This window comes from Tenrec ecaudatus, chromosome 2 (genome assembly GCF_050624435.1).
Source record: "Tenrec ecaudatus isolate mTenEca1 chromosome 2, mTenEca1.hap1, whole genome shotgun sequence".
Classification (NCBI taxonomy): Eukaryota; Metazoa; Chordata; class Mammalia; order Afrosoricida; family Tenrecidae; genus Tenrec; species Tenrec ecaudatus.
Window position 1 is genome coordinate 295,162,297 of NC_134531.1, and position 16,736 is coordinate 295,179,032.

General features: G+C 40.3%; 1 protein-coding gene across 13 annotated transcripts in view; it reads right to left on the reverse strand.

Annotated features, from left to right (window-relative positions):
- The window catches only part of BBX (BBX high mobility group box domain containing), a 337,134-nt gene that overhangs the window by 122,475 nt on the left and 197,923 nt on the right, over positions 1 to 16,736 (reverse strand). For all 13 annotated transcript variants that reach the window (XM_075542577.1, XM_075542574.1, XM_075542579.1 and 10 more), the window contains one exon: positions 7,777 to 8,019. In XM_075542577.1, the coding sequence (XP_075398692.1) occupies positions 7,777 to 8,019 (243 nt within the window). The remainder of the gene's footprint in view (positions 1 to 7,776; positions 8,020 to 16,736) is intronic.

Consider the following 16,736-nt stretch of genomic DNA (forward strand, 5'->3'; position numbering starts at 1 on the left):
TCTACTCAAGTAGTCCCTCAATGCAAGAACACTTTGCCTATTAAACTGGCATTCAATGGTGCCCATCTTCCAGACAAGGTCGCTGAAGACAAAGCAGGTGCATATGCAAATGTGGTGAAGAAAGCTGATGGTGCCTGGCTATCAAAATATATAGTGACTGGGGTCTTACAGGCTTGGAGATTAAACAAGCAGTCATCTAGCTTGGCAGCAACAAAGCCCACATAGAAGAAGCACACAAGCCTGTGTGATCATAAGGTGTCAATAGGATCAGGTATCAGCCATCAAAGAACAAAAACTCAGATCATTGTGAATGAGGGGGAGTGCGGAGTGGAGACCCAAAGTCCATCTGTACACACTGGACATCCCCTTACAGAAGGGTGGCGGGGAGGAGATGAGCTAGTCAGGGTGCAGTGTAGAAACAATGAAACATGCAACTTTCCTCCAGTTCTTTAATGCTTCCTCCCCATCCCCCACCTGACTATAATGGCCCCAATTCTACCTTACAAATCTGGCTAGACCAGAGCATGTACACTGGGACAGATAAGAGCTGGAAACACAGGGAATCCAGGACAGATAAACCCCTCAGGAACAATAATGAGAGTAGCAATACCAGGAGGGAAAGGGGAAGGTGGGGGGAAAAGAGGGAACCGACAACACCAAAGTGGTAAAGAGAGACATTGAACAGTGTAAGACATGAAAAAAAATTATAAATTATCAAGGGTTCGTGAGGGATGAGGGGGAAAAATGAGGAACTGATACAAGGGCTCAAGTAGAAAGCAAATGTTTTGAGAATGATAATGACAACAAATATACAAATGTGTTTGACACAATGGATGGATGGATGAATTGTGATAAGAGTTGTACGAGCCCCCAATAAAATGATTTTTTAAAAAAACCTTTGATCTTATAATACACTGTTTAAAATATATGGTTATAATTATATTTCAAATACAATACATTAAAATGGTATTTAATAAATAACTAATAGTTGTTTGTTTATTTTAAATTGGTAAAGTCCTATGATCTGGAACACAGAAATGGAAAAGATGTCCGAAACAAAAGATTTTGGAATCCAAATCTATGGTGTAACTACTTATGTCCCCAACAGGTGGTGGCATGGCTATTAAGCCGTAATCAGCAAAAGGGCACACAAAAGGTATTTAATTAGAAGCAGTAATGGTTCGCCCACAGGGGAGAGAATGGCCAACTGACAGCCGCTGGTGGGCCTCAAAGGAAGACCCATGGAGAAAGCAAAATGAATAGAGAACAAATCAGCTGAGAATCATTTTATAATACGGATCACAAGTAAAATATATGTAAATTATTCCCAAAAGGTTTCAACCAATTTACAGATCATAAAATAATATTTGTTAAGAATTAACAGATTAGAGTCTTTTTTTGTTTTATTTTAGAGAGGTATTCTGAATACTTTAAAGAAAGGAAATATGTAATAAATTTAAAAATAAAATTTCCATGATAAAAAGTTAAAATTGAAGGTGCTTAAAGGAATAGTAAAGTTTCATCTATTTTAAATGTAACACTGATTTTTTTTCACATGCTGAATAAATGAAGTGCCATTCTAGTTTAATAGTACGCCAGGTGAAAGTGAATGCTTGCAAGCGTAAAAATTCTATCTGTTAAGAATGGAGGGGGTGGGACTGAAGGGGAGACAATGTCAGGGAGTCCAGGTAGGAAAAGAATTTTTGGAAACTGTGGTGGCAATTGTACAATTCTGCTTGATATGACTGAACTATGGAATATAGTTTAGCACTGATATATATATATATATATGTATATATATATATATATCAGTGCTAAACTGCAGCTCCCCCCTGACTCCACACCCCCAACAAAATGACGTAGAAGAGTTCAAAGTTCTCCTGAGAAAATGAAAGCACATTTTCTTTAGAAAGACATTTCTACTCAATGAGATGGAAAAAAGGGGATAAAATGGATTTTATAAAAATTAACCTAGATGTAAATTAAAAAAAATTTTTATCTTGAAGAAATGAGAGGGATAAGCAAATGTGGTGAAGAAAACTGAAGGTGTCCGGCTATCAAAAGATATAGTGTCTTAAAGGCTTGAAGCTAAACAAGCAGCCATCTAGCTCAGAAGCAACAAAGCCCACATGGAAGAAGCAACCAGCCTGTGTGATCATGAGGTGTTGAAGGGATGAGATACCAGGCATCAAAGAACAAAAAATCATATAATTGTGAATGAGGGGGAGTGCAGAGTGGGACCTAAAACCCATCTGTAGGCAACTGGACATCCCCTTACGGAAGGGTCACGGGGTGCAAATGAGCCAGTCAGGGTACAGTGTAGCAACAATAAAACATACAACTTTCCTCTAGCTCCTAAATGCTTCCTTTCCCCACCACCCCACTATCATGATCCCAAATCTACCTTACAAATCTGGCTAGACCAGAGGATGTATACTGGTACAGATAGGAACTGGAAACACAGGGAATCCAGGATGGCTGATCCCTTCAGGAGCAGTGGTGAGAGTGGTGATTACCTGGAGGGTAGAAGGAAGGTGGGGTAGAAAGGGGGAGCTGATTACAAGGATCTACATATAACCTCCTCCCTGGGGGACGGGACAACAGAAAGTGGGTCAAGGGAGACGTCGGACAGTGTAAGATATGACAAAATAATAATTTATAAATTATCAAGGGTTCATGAGGAAGGGGAGTGTGGGGAAATGAGGAGCTGATACCAAGTTCTCAAGTAGAAAGCAAATGTTTTCAGAATGATGAGGGTTATGAATGTATAAATGTGCTTTATACAATTGATGTATGGATTGATTATGATAACAGTTGTATGAGCCCCCAATAAAATTATTTTAAAAAAAGAAATAAGGGGGAATCTAATCACTAAAACCTCCATGGGGTTTTGAGGTAATAAAGAGCTTTCTTAGGTCATTGGCAACAAATAGATAACTTACACTTGCCAAGATTTTAAACAAAATATGGCTTAAAATGCCTTCAAATTCCATCTTCTTGTGGAATTTGATGGTACAGCTCTTTTCTTTTTTTTTTTGGCAGCTTCTGTCAAACCTTCAGGCTCCTGTCTCCCGAGATTTTTGTCTTACTAGCTTTTACATCATACTCTCCTGATACGCTCTCTAACTTTCCGGTTCCTGAAATCCTTCTCTCTGTTTTACCTTGCTGTCTGAATCTTGTACCAAAGCTCAGATCCACTTCTACTTACATCATAAACTTCCTGCTTTATAGTCACCTAACCTCATCCCGTCCCTAAGAAGCCACAGTGGCGCATGCTTAGTCCGACAGCTCAGCACTTAGAGCCCCTCACCAGCTCTGGGATGGGAGACCGTGGCAGTCAGCCTCCATAAAGATTACAGCCTTGGAAACCCCAGGAGCAAAACTGCTGACAATAACTCAGGAACACAACACCCCCCGCCGCCGCAGCACAAGCAGGTTCTTCCTCTAAGACATCTCGCATTTTATGGCTAACATTCCTGCCAGACGTCCTCTAACCCACTTATTTTCTAGTCATCTGAAATGAGTAACTTTGCTGCTGCTGGCTGCTCCTGGCTCAGCTCTGATGTACAGCCACCCCATGTGCATCAGAACAAAACGTTGCCTGGTCCCATGCCACCGTCACCACCACAGGTCTGTTTGAACCTACAGCTAGTTGAACCTGGTTGCTGGGTCAGTCTATGTCACTGAGGGGTTCCCTCTCAGTAAGGCTCGACCAGGGTAAGGTTACACACACCAACCAATTACTACACAGTTCATTCCAACTCGAGGCAACCCAAGTGTATCACAGTAGAATGACACTCCACACCGTGTTTTCAACAGCTGTGATATTTCAGGGGGAGATCGCCACGCCTTCTTCCCAGGCACCTGGAAAAATCCACACCCTCGGCCTTTCGGTTAACTGCTTAATCCTTTGCAGGACCCAAGGATAACACTGTTGTCTGATTTCGTCCTGACTGATGATCCAAGAGCACTGGTGTTAGAAAAGCAAGTGCATACCAGTTCCACAGTTCACTAAACCTGTAAATTCAAGATACTTCTCGGGAGCCTGAGATTCCCGCTCTGGAAATGGAGATAAGCATAACTGGCCTTACCTGTTGGTGCTTATATAAAACACAGAGCTCAAATGAACCACGCAAGGAGTGAAAGAATGCTTTCTGCCCATTGCCATTTACCACCCACTAACTGCCCCTCAACCCCAGCCCCAAACCCCACGGTACAGTGATCATTTGAAACGGTTTAAACTTCCCGGATCTTCCTGTCCTCTCTTAACTGACTGTGTCAGCAGGTCATACTGCATGATCCTTTACACTGAAAATTCATTATGATCATTAGTTTAAATGACAAGTGGGAAATTCCAGCTAAAGCCTAAGCAGGAATATAGGAACTTCACATTCTTGTATTTACAAGAGTACGTGCACAAAGATGGTAAAGGCCCAGGCAGACTTGCTTCTGTGCCTCCTGACCGGCAACCACAGTCACTGCATAGTCCTGCTGTGCTAAACTGAAGGCAACCAGCCAGGCTGTATCCTTAGGGTAGTATTTTTAAATTACCCCCAATTACTGCTCTCATAGAATTCAAATCTCAAATTTTCATCAGACAACACAAAATCCTGATTCAACCGCTTTTTCTTTTTTCAAACAATGAAAATTAGGACTGGGCAAAAACTCAAGAAACTGGAAACAAATCCCAGAATGGGTGCTCTTCGCCTAAGCAGATGAACTAATAATAAAGATAATAAAGATAAAGGATAACCAGGGGTGATGGCGTGGGGCAGAGGAAATTTTCATGAGCTAACAGGTAAAAAAAGGTCACACCCCAAAGCTATATTCCTATTTGAAATCTCACAAATGCTATTTTTAAAAGCCTTTAGTTTCACGTAAAATTCTTTAGTTATGTTTATGTAAAATCAAAAGGCAAACCAACAAAAGACATACTCTTCACTCAAATGATAATGGCAGGCTAAACTAAAAAAAACAAACTCACTTCCATCAAGTTGATGCTGACCCATAGTGACAGGGTAGACTGCCCCTGTGAGTTTCTGAGACTGTAACTCTTCATGGGAGTAGAAAGCCCCATCTTTTTCTCGTGGTTTTGAACTGCTGGCTTTAAGGTTAGCAACTCAGTGTGTAACCACTATGCCACCAGGGCTCCAATTGGTAATTAACAATGTAAACACTCACATGCACACATACACGCTATGCTGTGAGAATACAGTTTGTACCTAATAAAGAATGTTTAGACACTGGAATTTAACAATTACTAGGTTAGACATCTAAAAAGAGTTTTAAAATAATTGCCTGGAGGAACAGAGACTGTATTCTCATTGGCCTTGTATCACTAGTACCTGCCCCCAAACCTAGCACATCGCTGCCACTTAACACAGATTTCTTGGTTGAACTGGGATCCTAATTAAGGCCACAACATTAACACACACAAAAATTCACCAGCATAATTACTTGCACCGTAATGTAATTTCAGAACCATCTAGTAAATAAAAGGGGAACACTAAGTATCATTTATAACAAGAGAGCAATTATATAATAAATGTTAAAATAGCTGAACCTTCTACACCTCGTAGTAGAAATGAGGCAACATTTCATAAGAGCAACTATATACAAAGGACGTGATGAGGTGGCGCACCCAGTTATGGTCTCCACTCCTAGCAGTCTGCAGGGGGCCACCTTAGCGGATTATATTACAGCACCGCTAGGGCAAAGATTGTGAACCTGATTAAGTAATTAGTAAGGGATTTCCTGTATGAAAATAATTCTTCCTCTTATAAGTGGCCGCCTATTGGGTTTGTAAATTAGCAGCATCTGAGAAAAGGCAAACAATATACTAGTGGCAGACTGCGTGTTATCCAAAACAAACTCAAGTGTTTAATTATAGGAAGCTTCTGCAGCCTGCAATGAGGTTGAGATGATTGTTTATTTTACTATGTAAGCATAACTAGGATGGAATAGATGGGTGCTTCATGGAAAATGTTACTGTTAATTACTGTTATGCTAGTGGAAATCTATCGAACCATTTAAAATCATGTAGGTCACTGGAATTGATTTTGAATTTTCTGGGTGCTTTAAAGAGTTAAAACCAGGTCCTTTACAATAGCCAATTCATTTAACCTTATGTCATCCTTGAGTAGTAGTAGGTAGCTATGAGTGGGACCACTAACTGCAGGGTCAGTACTTTGAAACCACCAGATGTTCCTTGAGAGAAAAATGAGGCTTTCGACTCCCGTAAAGAGTTACTATCTCAGAAACATGTAGGGCAGTTCTACCCTGCCCTATAGGGTCACTATGAGTCAGAATTGACTCGGTGGCAGTGAGTTTGGTTTTATTTAGGTTTTGCTGGTGGGGTGGGTTATGTATTGGACTACTAACTGCAAGGTCAGCAGTGTGAAACCAGGTGCTGGCCTTAAGAAAGATAAGGCTTTCTACTCCTATAGTCACAGTCTCTGAAACCCTCGGGGCAGTTTAACCCTGTTCTATAGGAGTTGCTAGGAATAGGAACTGACTAGCTAGCACTGAGTTTAGAGCTTGGGTTGTGCCACCGTTAGTTAACTACCTAGTAACTATGCTAATCACTTATTTTGTGTTCAAATTTTCCTGAATGTTTAAAAAGAAATTTTTATGCTCCATGTTAGTTTATTAAACAACTCCATTAAACCACTGCAACTGAAAGTACTTACTATTTTTTCCACATTCCGAGATGTTTTAGTAAAAATGTGCCATTTGAAACTCAGTATTTTTGTGCCTTGCTGGCTCATTCCTCACAACCTTACCCAAAATGTTTTGATGATGACAGAGATTTTACGAATTAGGTGGTAATCCTGAAGAAATAACGTTAAGTTATTCCTCGCATCCTTTTGCGTTTACCTTCAATGACATTCCTGTGTTTCCCTTACTCAGAGTTACATCTCCTACAAGATACATCTAAATATACAATGATCTCACATTAATTTCTTACTAATTTAGAGACACAATCGGCTTGCCATTGTCGAGTTAATGAACATGAATACCCTTCCTGCACACAACGCGCCTAAGCAAGACTTCCTGGGCAACGTTTTCATGCACGCACACATCACAACACATCCCGTTCCATTGCCACTCAGTCACTGGTTCTAAATAGTCATCCTGCAATACCCACAGAATCAACACAAATCAAAGCATATCTACCTCTTGATAGCTGTGTTTACTACAAAAGCAGAAAGAAAGTGAGCGAGAGCTGGAAAAGATACAAATATCTGGTCAGCTCCTCATTCTACAAAAAAGGACAATAAGGAGGGAAAAAACAAGCATTTCAGAAGTTGACTTGTGGTGTGCCTGGTCACCAGAACTAGATCCAGACTCCTTCCAATGATACAATTCCAGGAACCTAAGACATCTTTACAATGGCGTTCTTTGACAGCAGATCCAGGATCCCTGGAGACACTTGAAATAATTCACCAACCATTTCCTGAGGGCCACAGCAAATGGGTGGAGATGCTAATTAATACTCATAGTAATCTAATCCCTTATGTCTATCACTCAGAGTACTATCCAAATGAGAAACAAGACTGTCCGACCATGCTGCCCGGGGCATCCCCACCAGCAAATACAAAGTGGACGTGAAACACAGGAATAGGGACAAAGAAGGGTCTTATGTTTACACCTAACATCTGATTTGGGGCTCATTTACAGATTGCTAGACATTCATCAGGTGCTCTCTATATACTGACTGGAGTTTATGGGGTTGGTTTCTCATAGCCACCATAATATCTAGTCACTGAAACCTACCTCCTTGGCCATGTCTGTGTATTTCTGCTTTTCCTTTGGATCAAGAACAGCCCACCAATCAGCTAGGATCTTGGTAGCACCTCGGTTATCGAGCCTGGGGTGTTCCTGTCGTACAAGGGAGCGATGGCGTTTGCAGAACAAGAGGAATGCATTCATTGGTCTCCGGGCTCGCTGTTCTGGTGATTCATCATCTTCAGTCTCACCAACATCTTGTTCTAGGCCATCAGCCCCGAGTAGTTGAACCTATTACCAACCAAAACAAGAGTCACATGCTTAACATGTCTTGGAAATCTAAGTTTTACTTCAATAATATTCTTGGCTTATAAATTGCTTCCCCTGGCACAACTCAATTTTAACAAGCCAAGCCCCCCCCCAGTATATATACATATATATTTTTCAACCACCCCAATATATATACATATATATTTTTCAACCACTAAGGATGGTTGGTAACTCATGATTTATCCATCTGCTTAGTTTCTCTAACAACAAGTGCATATTTTATGACAGTATATATTTCATTGTCTTATAATGGTTTGCATTTTATAAATTTCTTCTTAAACAGTGAACTCTTTTGAGGACAAAAGTTCTCTTATTTACTCTTTCCCCACAGTGCCTAGTCGCAGTGTCTGGCATAGCATTAAGACTAACTGAGGTTTGAATAAATAAACCCAGTCTGTAGGACATAGGCTTTCAAAATTAACAATTGAGAAAAAATATATTAGTTCTGCATGCCTCCTATTCAGAAGTATTTTACTATAGTAATAACATGAAATAGATCATGAAAAAACTAATACAAATTTCTGTTTAGGCACACATCAAAAGTAGAGCTCCTATTTGAAAATTAAAAATATATAGCTAAAATAATTATTTGAAAGAAAAATTATGTTCTAAATTTTAAAGCTTACAAATATTAAACTGTCTTGTCTAGGGAATTGCTAGGTGATAAGAATAAACTCACGAAGGCTCAGGCTGTTCAAGATGAGCTTTGAAACTTCCCTTTCCCTAAGCACTTCATTCAGTCAGTTGTCAAAGTCTTTGACTCCTCAAAGTTAGGCTCTGTGCATCTCTTCTGCCTAATTCTCATTGCCACTGCCTGAGTACCATCCTGGTATAGTCTTCCTGTTTTTAATCTTCTCTACAACACTCCCTGTATGTGGCGGTCAGCATAAAGTCCTAAGTAAATCTCAGACCACAGAATCTCAGAATAATTTAGATTGTTAAACACTTTCTAGGTGTTTTTATGATACTTCTTGGGAACAATGCAAACCATGATCAGAAATCCAGAATGCTTACTGGATTTATTTATTTAATGTCTAGTATCATAGACCAAATCAAGAGAAGGCTGGAGTCAGTTGTTAGTTTACAGTATAGAGCAGGCCAGTGATTCACATACTAGAATGAAAACTCCCAAAAGGCTTCTTACAACACAGATTACTGTGCTCCATTCGCAGAGTTTCTAATCAACTAGGTCTGACTGGGCCTGGAGAAACAGCAATTCTAAGAAATGTGTGATTTTTTTATAAGGTGATGTGAATGTTGCTTTGAAAAAAAATCACGCTTTGAAAATCACCACATTTTGAAAATCACTTTTAGAGAGCAACTATGTTCTTTTATACGTTTATTGGAACAACGGGTATAGCACATACTCTGGAGCAAATCACTCGCTTAATCCAATATTGCATGTTTAAAAGCCTTTTAGGTCTGAGTAAGTATTACAAATGCACTTAATTAACCATCAATTATTTTCAACAGCAAGCAGTACAGAAAAGTCTTGAATTTTTAGCAATCTGGTTTGGAAATATATTAAGGATTACTGGAAGTGAAGACTACGTATTTATTTTCCGCATCATGTATACAATCATTAATGAGATACTAAATTAGCATTTCCAAGAGATACTAAATTAGCATTCTGAAAGTGACTCATAAGTGAAAAGGGAACTATCAGAAATAGATGTAGTTTGCGGAATTAGTGACATTTTTCCTTTTAAAAAGAGTCATTCATTGCATTCAATTACTGATTTGTAAGAGTTGAGCCACGGGGTGGGATCAAGAGGTAAATAAGATTATGTATGACTGAAGGAGTTGCTGTTTTGGGAAGGGAGAAGAGTATGCTAACACGCAAACTAAAATGCACCATAAAAACTGCCACAAGGAAGTAGTGAGAAAAATGGCTAGTGGAGGAAAGAGAAACAGAAAGTCTCTCCACAGAAGGGTTACAACCCGGGTTTAATTTTGAAAGACAGATCAGAACAAGCCAATAGTCAACAGATAGAGTTGGGAATGTGTAGGGATTAAAGCACACGAAATGTGAAGATGGAATTGGGGAGATGACTTTGTAGAAGAAGGTTAAGAAACATCTCATGAGGCATGTGCTTTGCCAAAAGCAATGTGCTCAGCCTTGTAGTGCAGTGGTCTCAAATTTTAGGAACCAATTAAAAATGTTGGAAGGATTATATATATATAGATGATCAACTTTTCATTCTGCCAAGCACTGACATGAATAAGTTTTAATAAAGAACCGACCATTTAATATTATGATTACCGTATATATTCGTGTATAAGCCAAGTTTTTCAGCACATTTTAAATCTAGTTTTTTGTGGTAAAATTAGGTGCCACACATAGGGGAAAAAGCTACTACTGTATACAAACATTTTTGGGGTGAAGACTGTGTAGTATGGCAGAGACCAGACCAAAACCAGGGATGTACATGGTAGACAATGGTGGAGGAGAGGGGGAAAGGAAAACAAAGGGATGAATATAAGGAAGAAAAGGGTAGTGGGGTCATGGGGCACTAATCCACCCAAGGGGAGGGTATTGTTTATATCTCCACAGAGAAAGTGGGACCAGACTTCAACCCAGTGCCGCAAGGTGTGAATGCAATATCCCGGTGTGGAGTAGGGAACCAGTGGAGAGGTCTGGGAGGCTGACCCCAGCACCATAAATTAAGTGGATTCCTGCCCCTCCCCCAAAAAGAATTTGTTCAAAAGGACGACATTGACTCTGCAGCTCCGGGAGATGGACATATCTGATCAGAGCACATGGGAGCAGATGAAGGGGCAGGAAAGAGAGAGTGGAACACAACCTGGCCCACCAGGCCGTGAGGATGATGTTCCTGAGTAGAGCAGCCAGTCCACAGAGAGAACAACATGGCTGGCCCCACTATGAGAAATGATGCCAATCAGTGACTAAGAGCGATACAGGGGACAGCACCGGAGACACAGTGTGGGAATTGCACCTGATCTGATCCCACCACACCAAGGCAAAGCACTGGGGGAGTGCAGCGGAACAGCAAGGGAATGGAGTAGCAAGGTCCCCAGGGAATGCTGAAAGTGGACTTTGGGGCCAGGGCATGGTGCCCCAACAGACTGGACTGGAAAACGCTCCTAAGGGCCAGCAAATGATCCCTGAACTAACTACAAGCTTTTCTCTTGTGAAGTGTTTTGTTTTGTTCTTTGTCAGTTATTTGTTTTTGTTGTTTGGTTATCTGGTTGTATACTGTTGCTTTGTTTTCCTCTGTCTTGTTTTTGTGCATGTTAGTGTCTCCACAGGTCTGTCTGAATAGGACAGGCTGGATGAACTATCTGGAGGAAAAACAACGGGACCGACAGTTCCGGGGGGACTTGGGGTGGGGGGGTAGAGGGGGGTAAGGAAGTGGTGTTAACAAACACAGGGACAAGGGAACAACATGGGACCCAAAATGGTAGAGAAGGGGGAGTGGCAGGCCTGGTGGGGAATGATCAAGGGTAAGGTTGCGTAGAGAAGAGGTATAGCCGTAGCCCATGTGGTGACGAAGCATGGTAGTAGGGCAGGAGGAAAGTCAAGGGAGATGGAGGAAAGAGCTAGGAGTCAAAGGGCATTTATGGAGGTCTAGACAAAGACATGTGCATGCAAATATACATAGGAGGATGGGGAAATAGACGTGTCTACATTTATAGGTTAAGTATTAAGGTGGCGGAAGGACCTTGGGCTTCTACTCAAACACTCCCTCAATGCATGAATACTTTCTTTTATTAAATTGGAACTCTATGATGCTCACTCTCTCAACACAACTGCTGGAGCCAAAGTGGGTGAACAAGTAAATGTGGTGAAGAAAGCTGATGGTGCCCGGCTATCAAAAGAGATAGTGACTGGGGTCTTAAAGGCTTGAAGATAAACAAGCGGCCATCTAGCTCAGAAGCAACCAAGTCCACATGGAAGAACACACCAGCCTGAGTGATCGAGTGGTCCCGAAGGGATCAGTTATCAGGCATCAAAGAACAAAAAATCATATCATTGACTGCACACCTCCATGATAGGATCGCTGAAGACAAATGGGTACATAAGCAAATGTGGTGAAGAAAGCTGATGGTGCCTGGCTATCAAAAGAGATAGTGTCTGGGGTCTTAAAGGCTTGAAGGTGAACAAGCGGCCATCTAGCTCAGAAGCAAAAAAGCCCACATGGAAGAAGCACACCGGCCAGTGCGATCACGAGGTGCCAAAGGGACCAGGTATAAGGCATCATGCAAAAAAAAAAAATATATGTGTGTATATATGTGTGTGTTTGTATGTATGTGTATATATATGTATATATATGTATGTGTGTGTATATATATACCATATTGAATGAAGGGGGAAGTGCAGAGTGGAGACCCAGGGCCCAAGTGTCGGCCAATGGAGATCCCCTCATAGAGGGGTTTAGGAGAGGAGATGGGTTAATTAGGGTGCGAGGTAGTACCGATGAAGAACACAGCTTTCCCCCAGATCCTGGATGCTTCCTCCCCACAACTACCATGATCCGAATTCTACCTTGCAGGGCTGGATAGGGCAGAGGTTGTACACTGGCACATATGAGGACTGGAGGCACAGGGAATCCAGGGTGGATGATACCTTCAGGACCAAGGGTGTGAGGGGCGATGCTGAGAGAGTTTAGGGTGAGTGGGTTGGAAAGGGGGAACTGATTACAAGGATCCACGTGTGACCACCTCCCTGGGAGAGGGACGGCAGAGAAGGGGGGGAAGGGAGACTCCAGATAGGGCAAGATATGACAAAATAACGATGTATAAATTACCAAGGGCACATGAGGGAGGGGGGAGCGGGGAGAGAGGGGGAAAAAAGAGGACCTGATGCAAAGGGCTTAAGTGGAGAGCAAATGCTTTGAGAATGATTGGAGCAGGGAATGTATGGATGTGCTTTATACAATTGATGTATGTATATGTATGGATTGTGATAAGAGTTGTATGAGTCCCTAATAAAATGTAAAAAAAGAAAAGAGGAGAAAAAAAAAAGAAAATGATTAGGGCAAAGAATGTACAGATGTGCTTTATACAATTGATGTATGTATATGTATGGACTGTGATAAGAGTTGTATGAGCCCCTAATAAAATGTTTAAAGAAAAAAATTAGGTGCCACACCTGATAGTCGGGTTGGCTTATACTCAAGTATACACGGTATTACTTCACCAGGGGTGAAAAAGTAAATATATGAATGGAGAACCAATTAGATAAACTAGCAAAAACAGTTAAAAATTGATTCTAGTTGTCCAGAAAAGGAATGAACAGGGCTGAATCAAGGTAATGTTCATGGAAAGGGAGAAGTAGGAAGAAAGACATTTATTTATGAGGTACAACCTACAGTGAGTGGCATTGAACTGGATGTGAAGTTTGGAAAAGGAAGTTCGGGAAGCAGAATCCTTCCTAGAAAGCAGAAGACTTTTTCTTAAATAAGAGGAATTAAATATGGTGGAGACTGAAAACATAAGTGGTGTACAAGATGAATGTAATGTGAGTCTGAGGCATATCAGAATCCCTGCGTTGGTCCAGAAAGGAACTGGAAACATAGGGAATCCAGGACAGACGATCCCTTCAGGACCAGTGCTGAGAGTGGCGATACTTGGAGGGTGGAAAGAAGGTGGCGTGGAAAGGGGGAACCAATTACAAGGATCTACATATAACCTCCTCCCTGGGGGATGGACAACAGAAAAGTGGGTGAAGGGGGACAGGTCGTGTAAAATATGACAAAATATGAATAATTTATAAATGATCATGGATTCATGAGGGAGTGGGGAGGGAAGGAGAGAAAGAAATGAAGAGCTGATATCAAGGGCTCAAGTGGAAAGCAAATGTTTTGAGAATGATGAAGGCAACAAATGTACAAATGTGCTTGACACAATGGATGGATGTATGGATTGTGGTAAGAGTTGTACGAGCCCCATAAAATGATATAAAAAAAATTCCTGAGGTCCAGTAATGCAAGGCCTCCTACTCTGCTCTTCTTTTGGAAGAGTTCTCTATTTATCCTGGGTTTCTTTCCTCTCCATGAGAAGTTGGTAATTCATGCTTCCATTTCTTTAAAGTTTGAAGTTGGGGTGTGGATTGGAATTATATTGTATAGACAGATTGCTTTAGGTAGTATTGATATTTTCACTATATTTTCTTCATCCATGAATATGGAATAGTCTTCCATTTGTATGGGTCTCTTTTGGTTTCTTTTAATATTAGTCTGTAGTTTTCTTTGCACAAATCTTTTGTTTCTTTGATTAGGTTTATTCCTAAATATTTCACTTCTCCTGTGCTATTATTTTCATTTTTTGTTGTTTTGTTTTTTTAAACATTTTATTAGGGGCTCATACAACTCTTATCACAATCCATACATATACATACATCAATTGTATAAAGCACATCTGTACATTCTTTGCCCTAATCATTTTCTTTTTTTACATTTTATTAGGGGCTCCTGCAACTCTTATAACAGAGTGATTATGGCAAAGAATGTACGGATGTGCTTTATACAATTGATGTATGTATATGTGTGCTATTATTTTCTTGATGTCTTACTGGAGTTCTTTTCATTGGTTGTACAGGAATCTGGCTGCTTTCTGTTTTTTAATGCTATATCTTGTTACTTTGCTAAATTCCTCGATTGTTTCTAACAATATTTCTGTGAATTTCACTTCTTTGCTCAATTGTATTCCCTTGTATTTCTTTCCATTGTCTAAAGGTTCTGGCTAAGATTTCTAGCCAATGTTCGATAAGAATGGTGACAAAGGTCAGCCATTCCTAGTTCCTCTTCTCAGGGGAACTGTTTTCAGGGTTTCACAGTTAAGTGTGATGTTGGTTTTTTTTTTTAATATGGCCTTTATTATGTTGAGGAGTTTACCTTCTATTCCTATTTTTGACTGTTTTTATTAGAAATAGTGTTGAATATTGTCAAATGCCATTTCTGCATCTATTGATATGATCATGTGACCCTTATTCTTTGTCTTAAGTGGTATATTACATTGCTTTTTGAGTGTTGAACTATCTTTGCATACCTGATATAAATCCCACTTGGTCTTGGGGCATTATTTTTTATATGTTTTGTGATTCTATTGGCCAGAATTTTTTTATGTTTATTATAATGTTCTTTATTTTTTATTTTAAAAATCATTTTATTGGGGGCTCATACAATTTTTATCACAATCCATACATACATCCATTGTTTCAAGCACATTTGCACATTTGTTGCCAGCATCATTCTCAAAATATTTGCCTTCTACTTGAGCCCTTAATATCTGCTGCTCATTTTACCCCTCCTTCCCCACTCCCCCTACCTCATGAACTCTTCATCATTCATAAATTTTATTATTTTGTCATATGTTATACTGTCTGACATCTCCTCCTGCCTTCTTCTCTGCTACCCATCCCCCAGGGAGGAGGCTATATGTAGATTCTTGTAATCAGTTCCCCCTTTCCACCCAACATTCCCTCCACCCTCCAGGCATCGTCACTCTCACCACTGGTCCTGAAAGGGTCATCTGTCCTGGATTCCCTGTGTTTCCAGTTGTTATCTATACCAATGTTGATCCTCTGGTTTAGCAAGATTTGTAAGGTAGAATTGGGATCATGATAGTGGTAGGGAGGGAGCATTTAAGAACTAGAGGAAAGTTATATGTTTCATTGTTTCTACCTTGCACCCTGACTGGCTCATCTCCTTCCTACAACCCTTCAGTAAGGGGGTGTCCAGTTGCCTACAGATGGGCTTTGAGTCTCTAATCTGCACTCACTCTCCTTTACAATGATACGATTTTTTTGCTCTTTGATGCTTGATATCTGATCCCTTCTACAGCTCGTGGTCACACAGACTGGTGTGCTTCTTCCATGTGGGCTTTGTTGCTTCTGAGCTAGAAGGCTGCTTGGTTATCTTCAAGCCTTTAAGACCCCAGGCGCTCTATCTTTTGATAGACGGGCACCATCAGCTTTCTTCATCACATTTGCTTATACACACATTTGTCTTCAGCGATCGTGTCGGGAAGGTATGCATCATGGAATGGTATTGGCCAGAATTTTGTAGAGAATTTTTGCATCTGTATTCATGAGGGATATTGGTCTGTAGTTTTTTTGTCTTTGTTTGGTTTTGGTATAAGAGATACACTTGCTTTACAGAATGAATTTGGTAGTTGTTGACACTTTCTATGTGCTGGAATAGTTTGTGAAGAATTGGTGACAGTTCATTGCCAAAAGCTTGGTACAATTCCCCTTTTAAACCATTTGGTCCTGGGCTCTTGGTTGGGAATTTCTTGGTGATCTTCTCTATTGCATTTGTTATGGCTCTGGTTCAGGTTTTCGATTTCCATCTGCATTAATTTGGGTAGATGATGTACTTTTAGCTATTTATCCATTCCTTTTAGGTTAACCAACTGGTTAGAGTATAGCTTTTCGTAGACATGCATTATTATTCTTTGTACTTCATCTGAATCTGTTGTGATGTTGCCCTTTTCATATCTAATTCTAGATATTTGTATCTTCTCTCTTTTCTTTCTTAAGTTTGCCAGCAGTTTGTCAATTTTGTCGATCCTTTCAAAGAATTAACTTCTTGCTGATTTTTTCCGTATTTTTACTGTTTTCCAGTTTATTTATTTTTGCTAGAATTTTTATGATTTCTTTTCTTCAGTTGTTGGAGGATTGATGCTGTTGCCCTTGTTCTAGTTGCTGTAAGAAG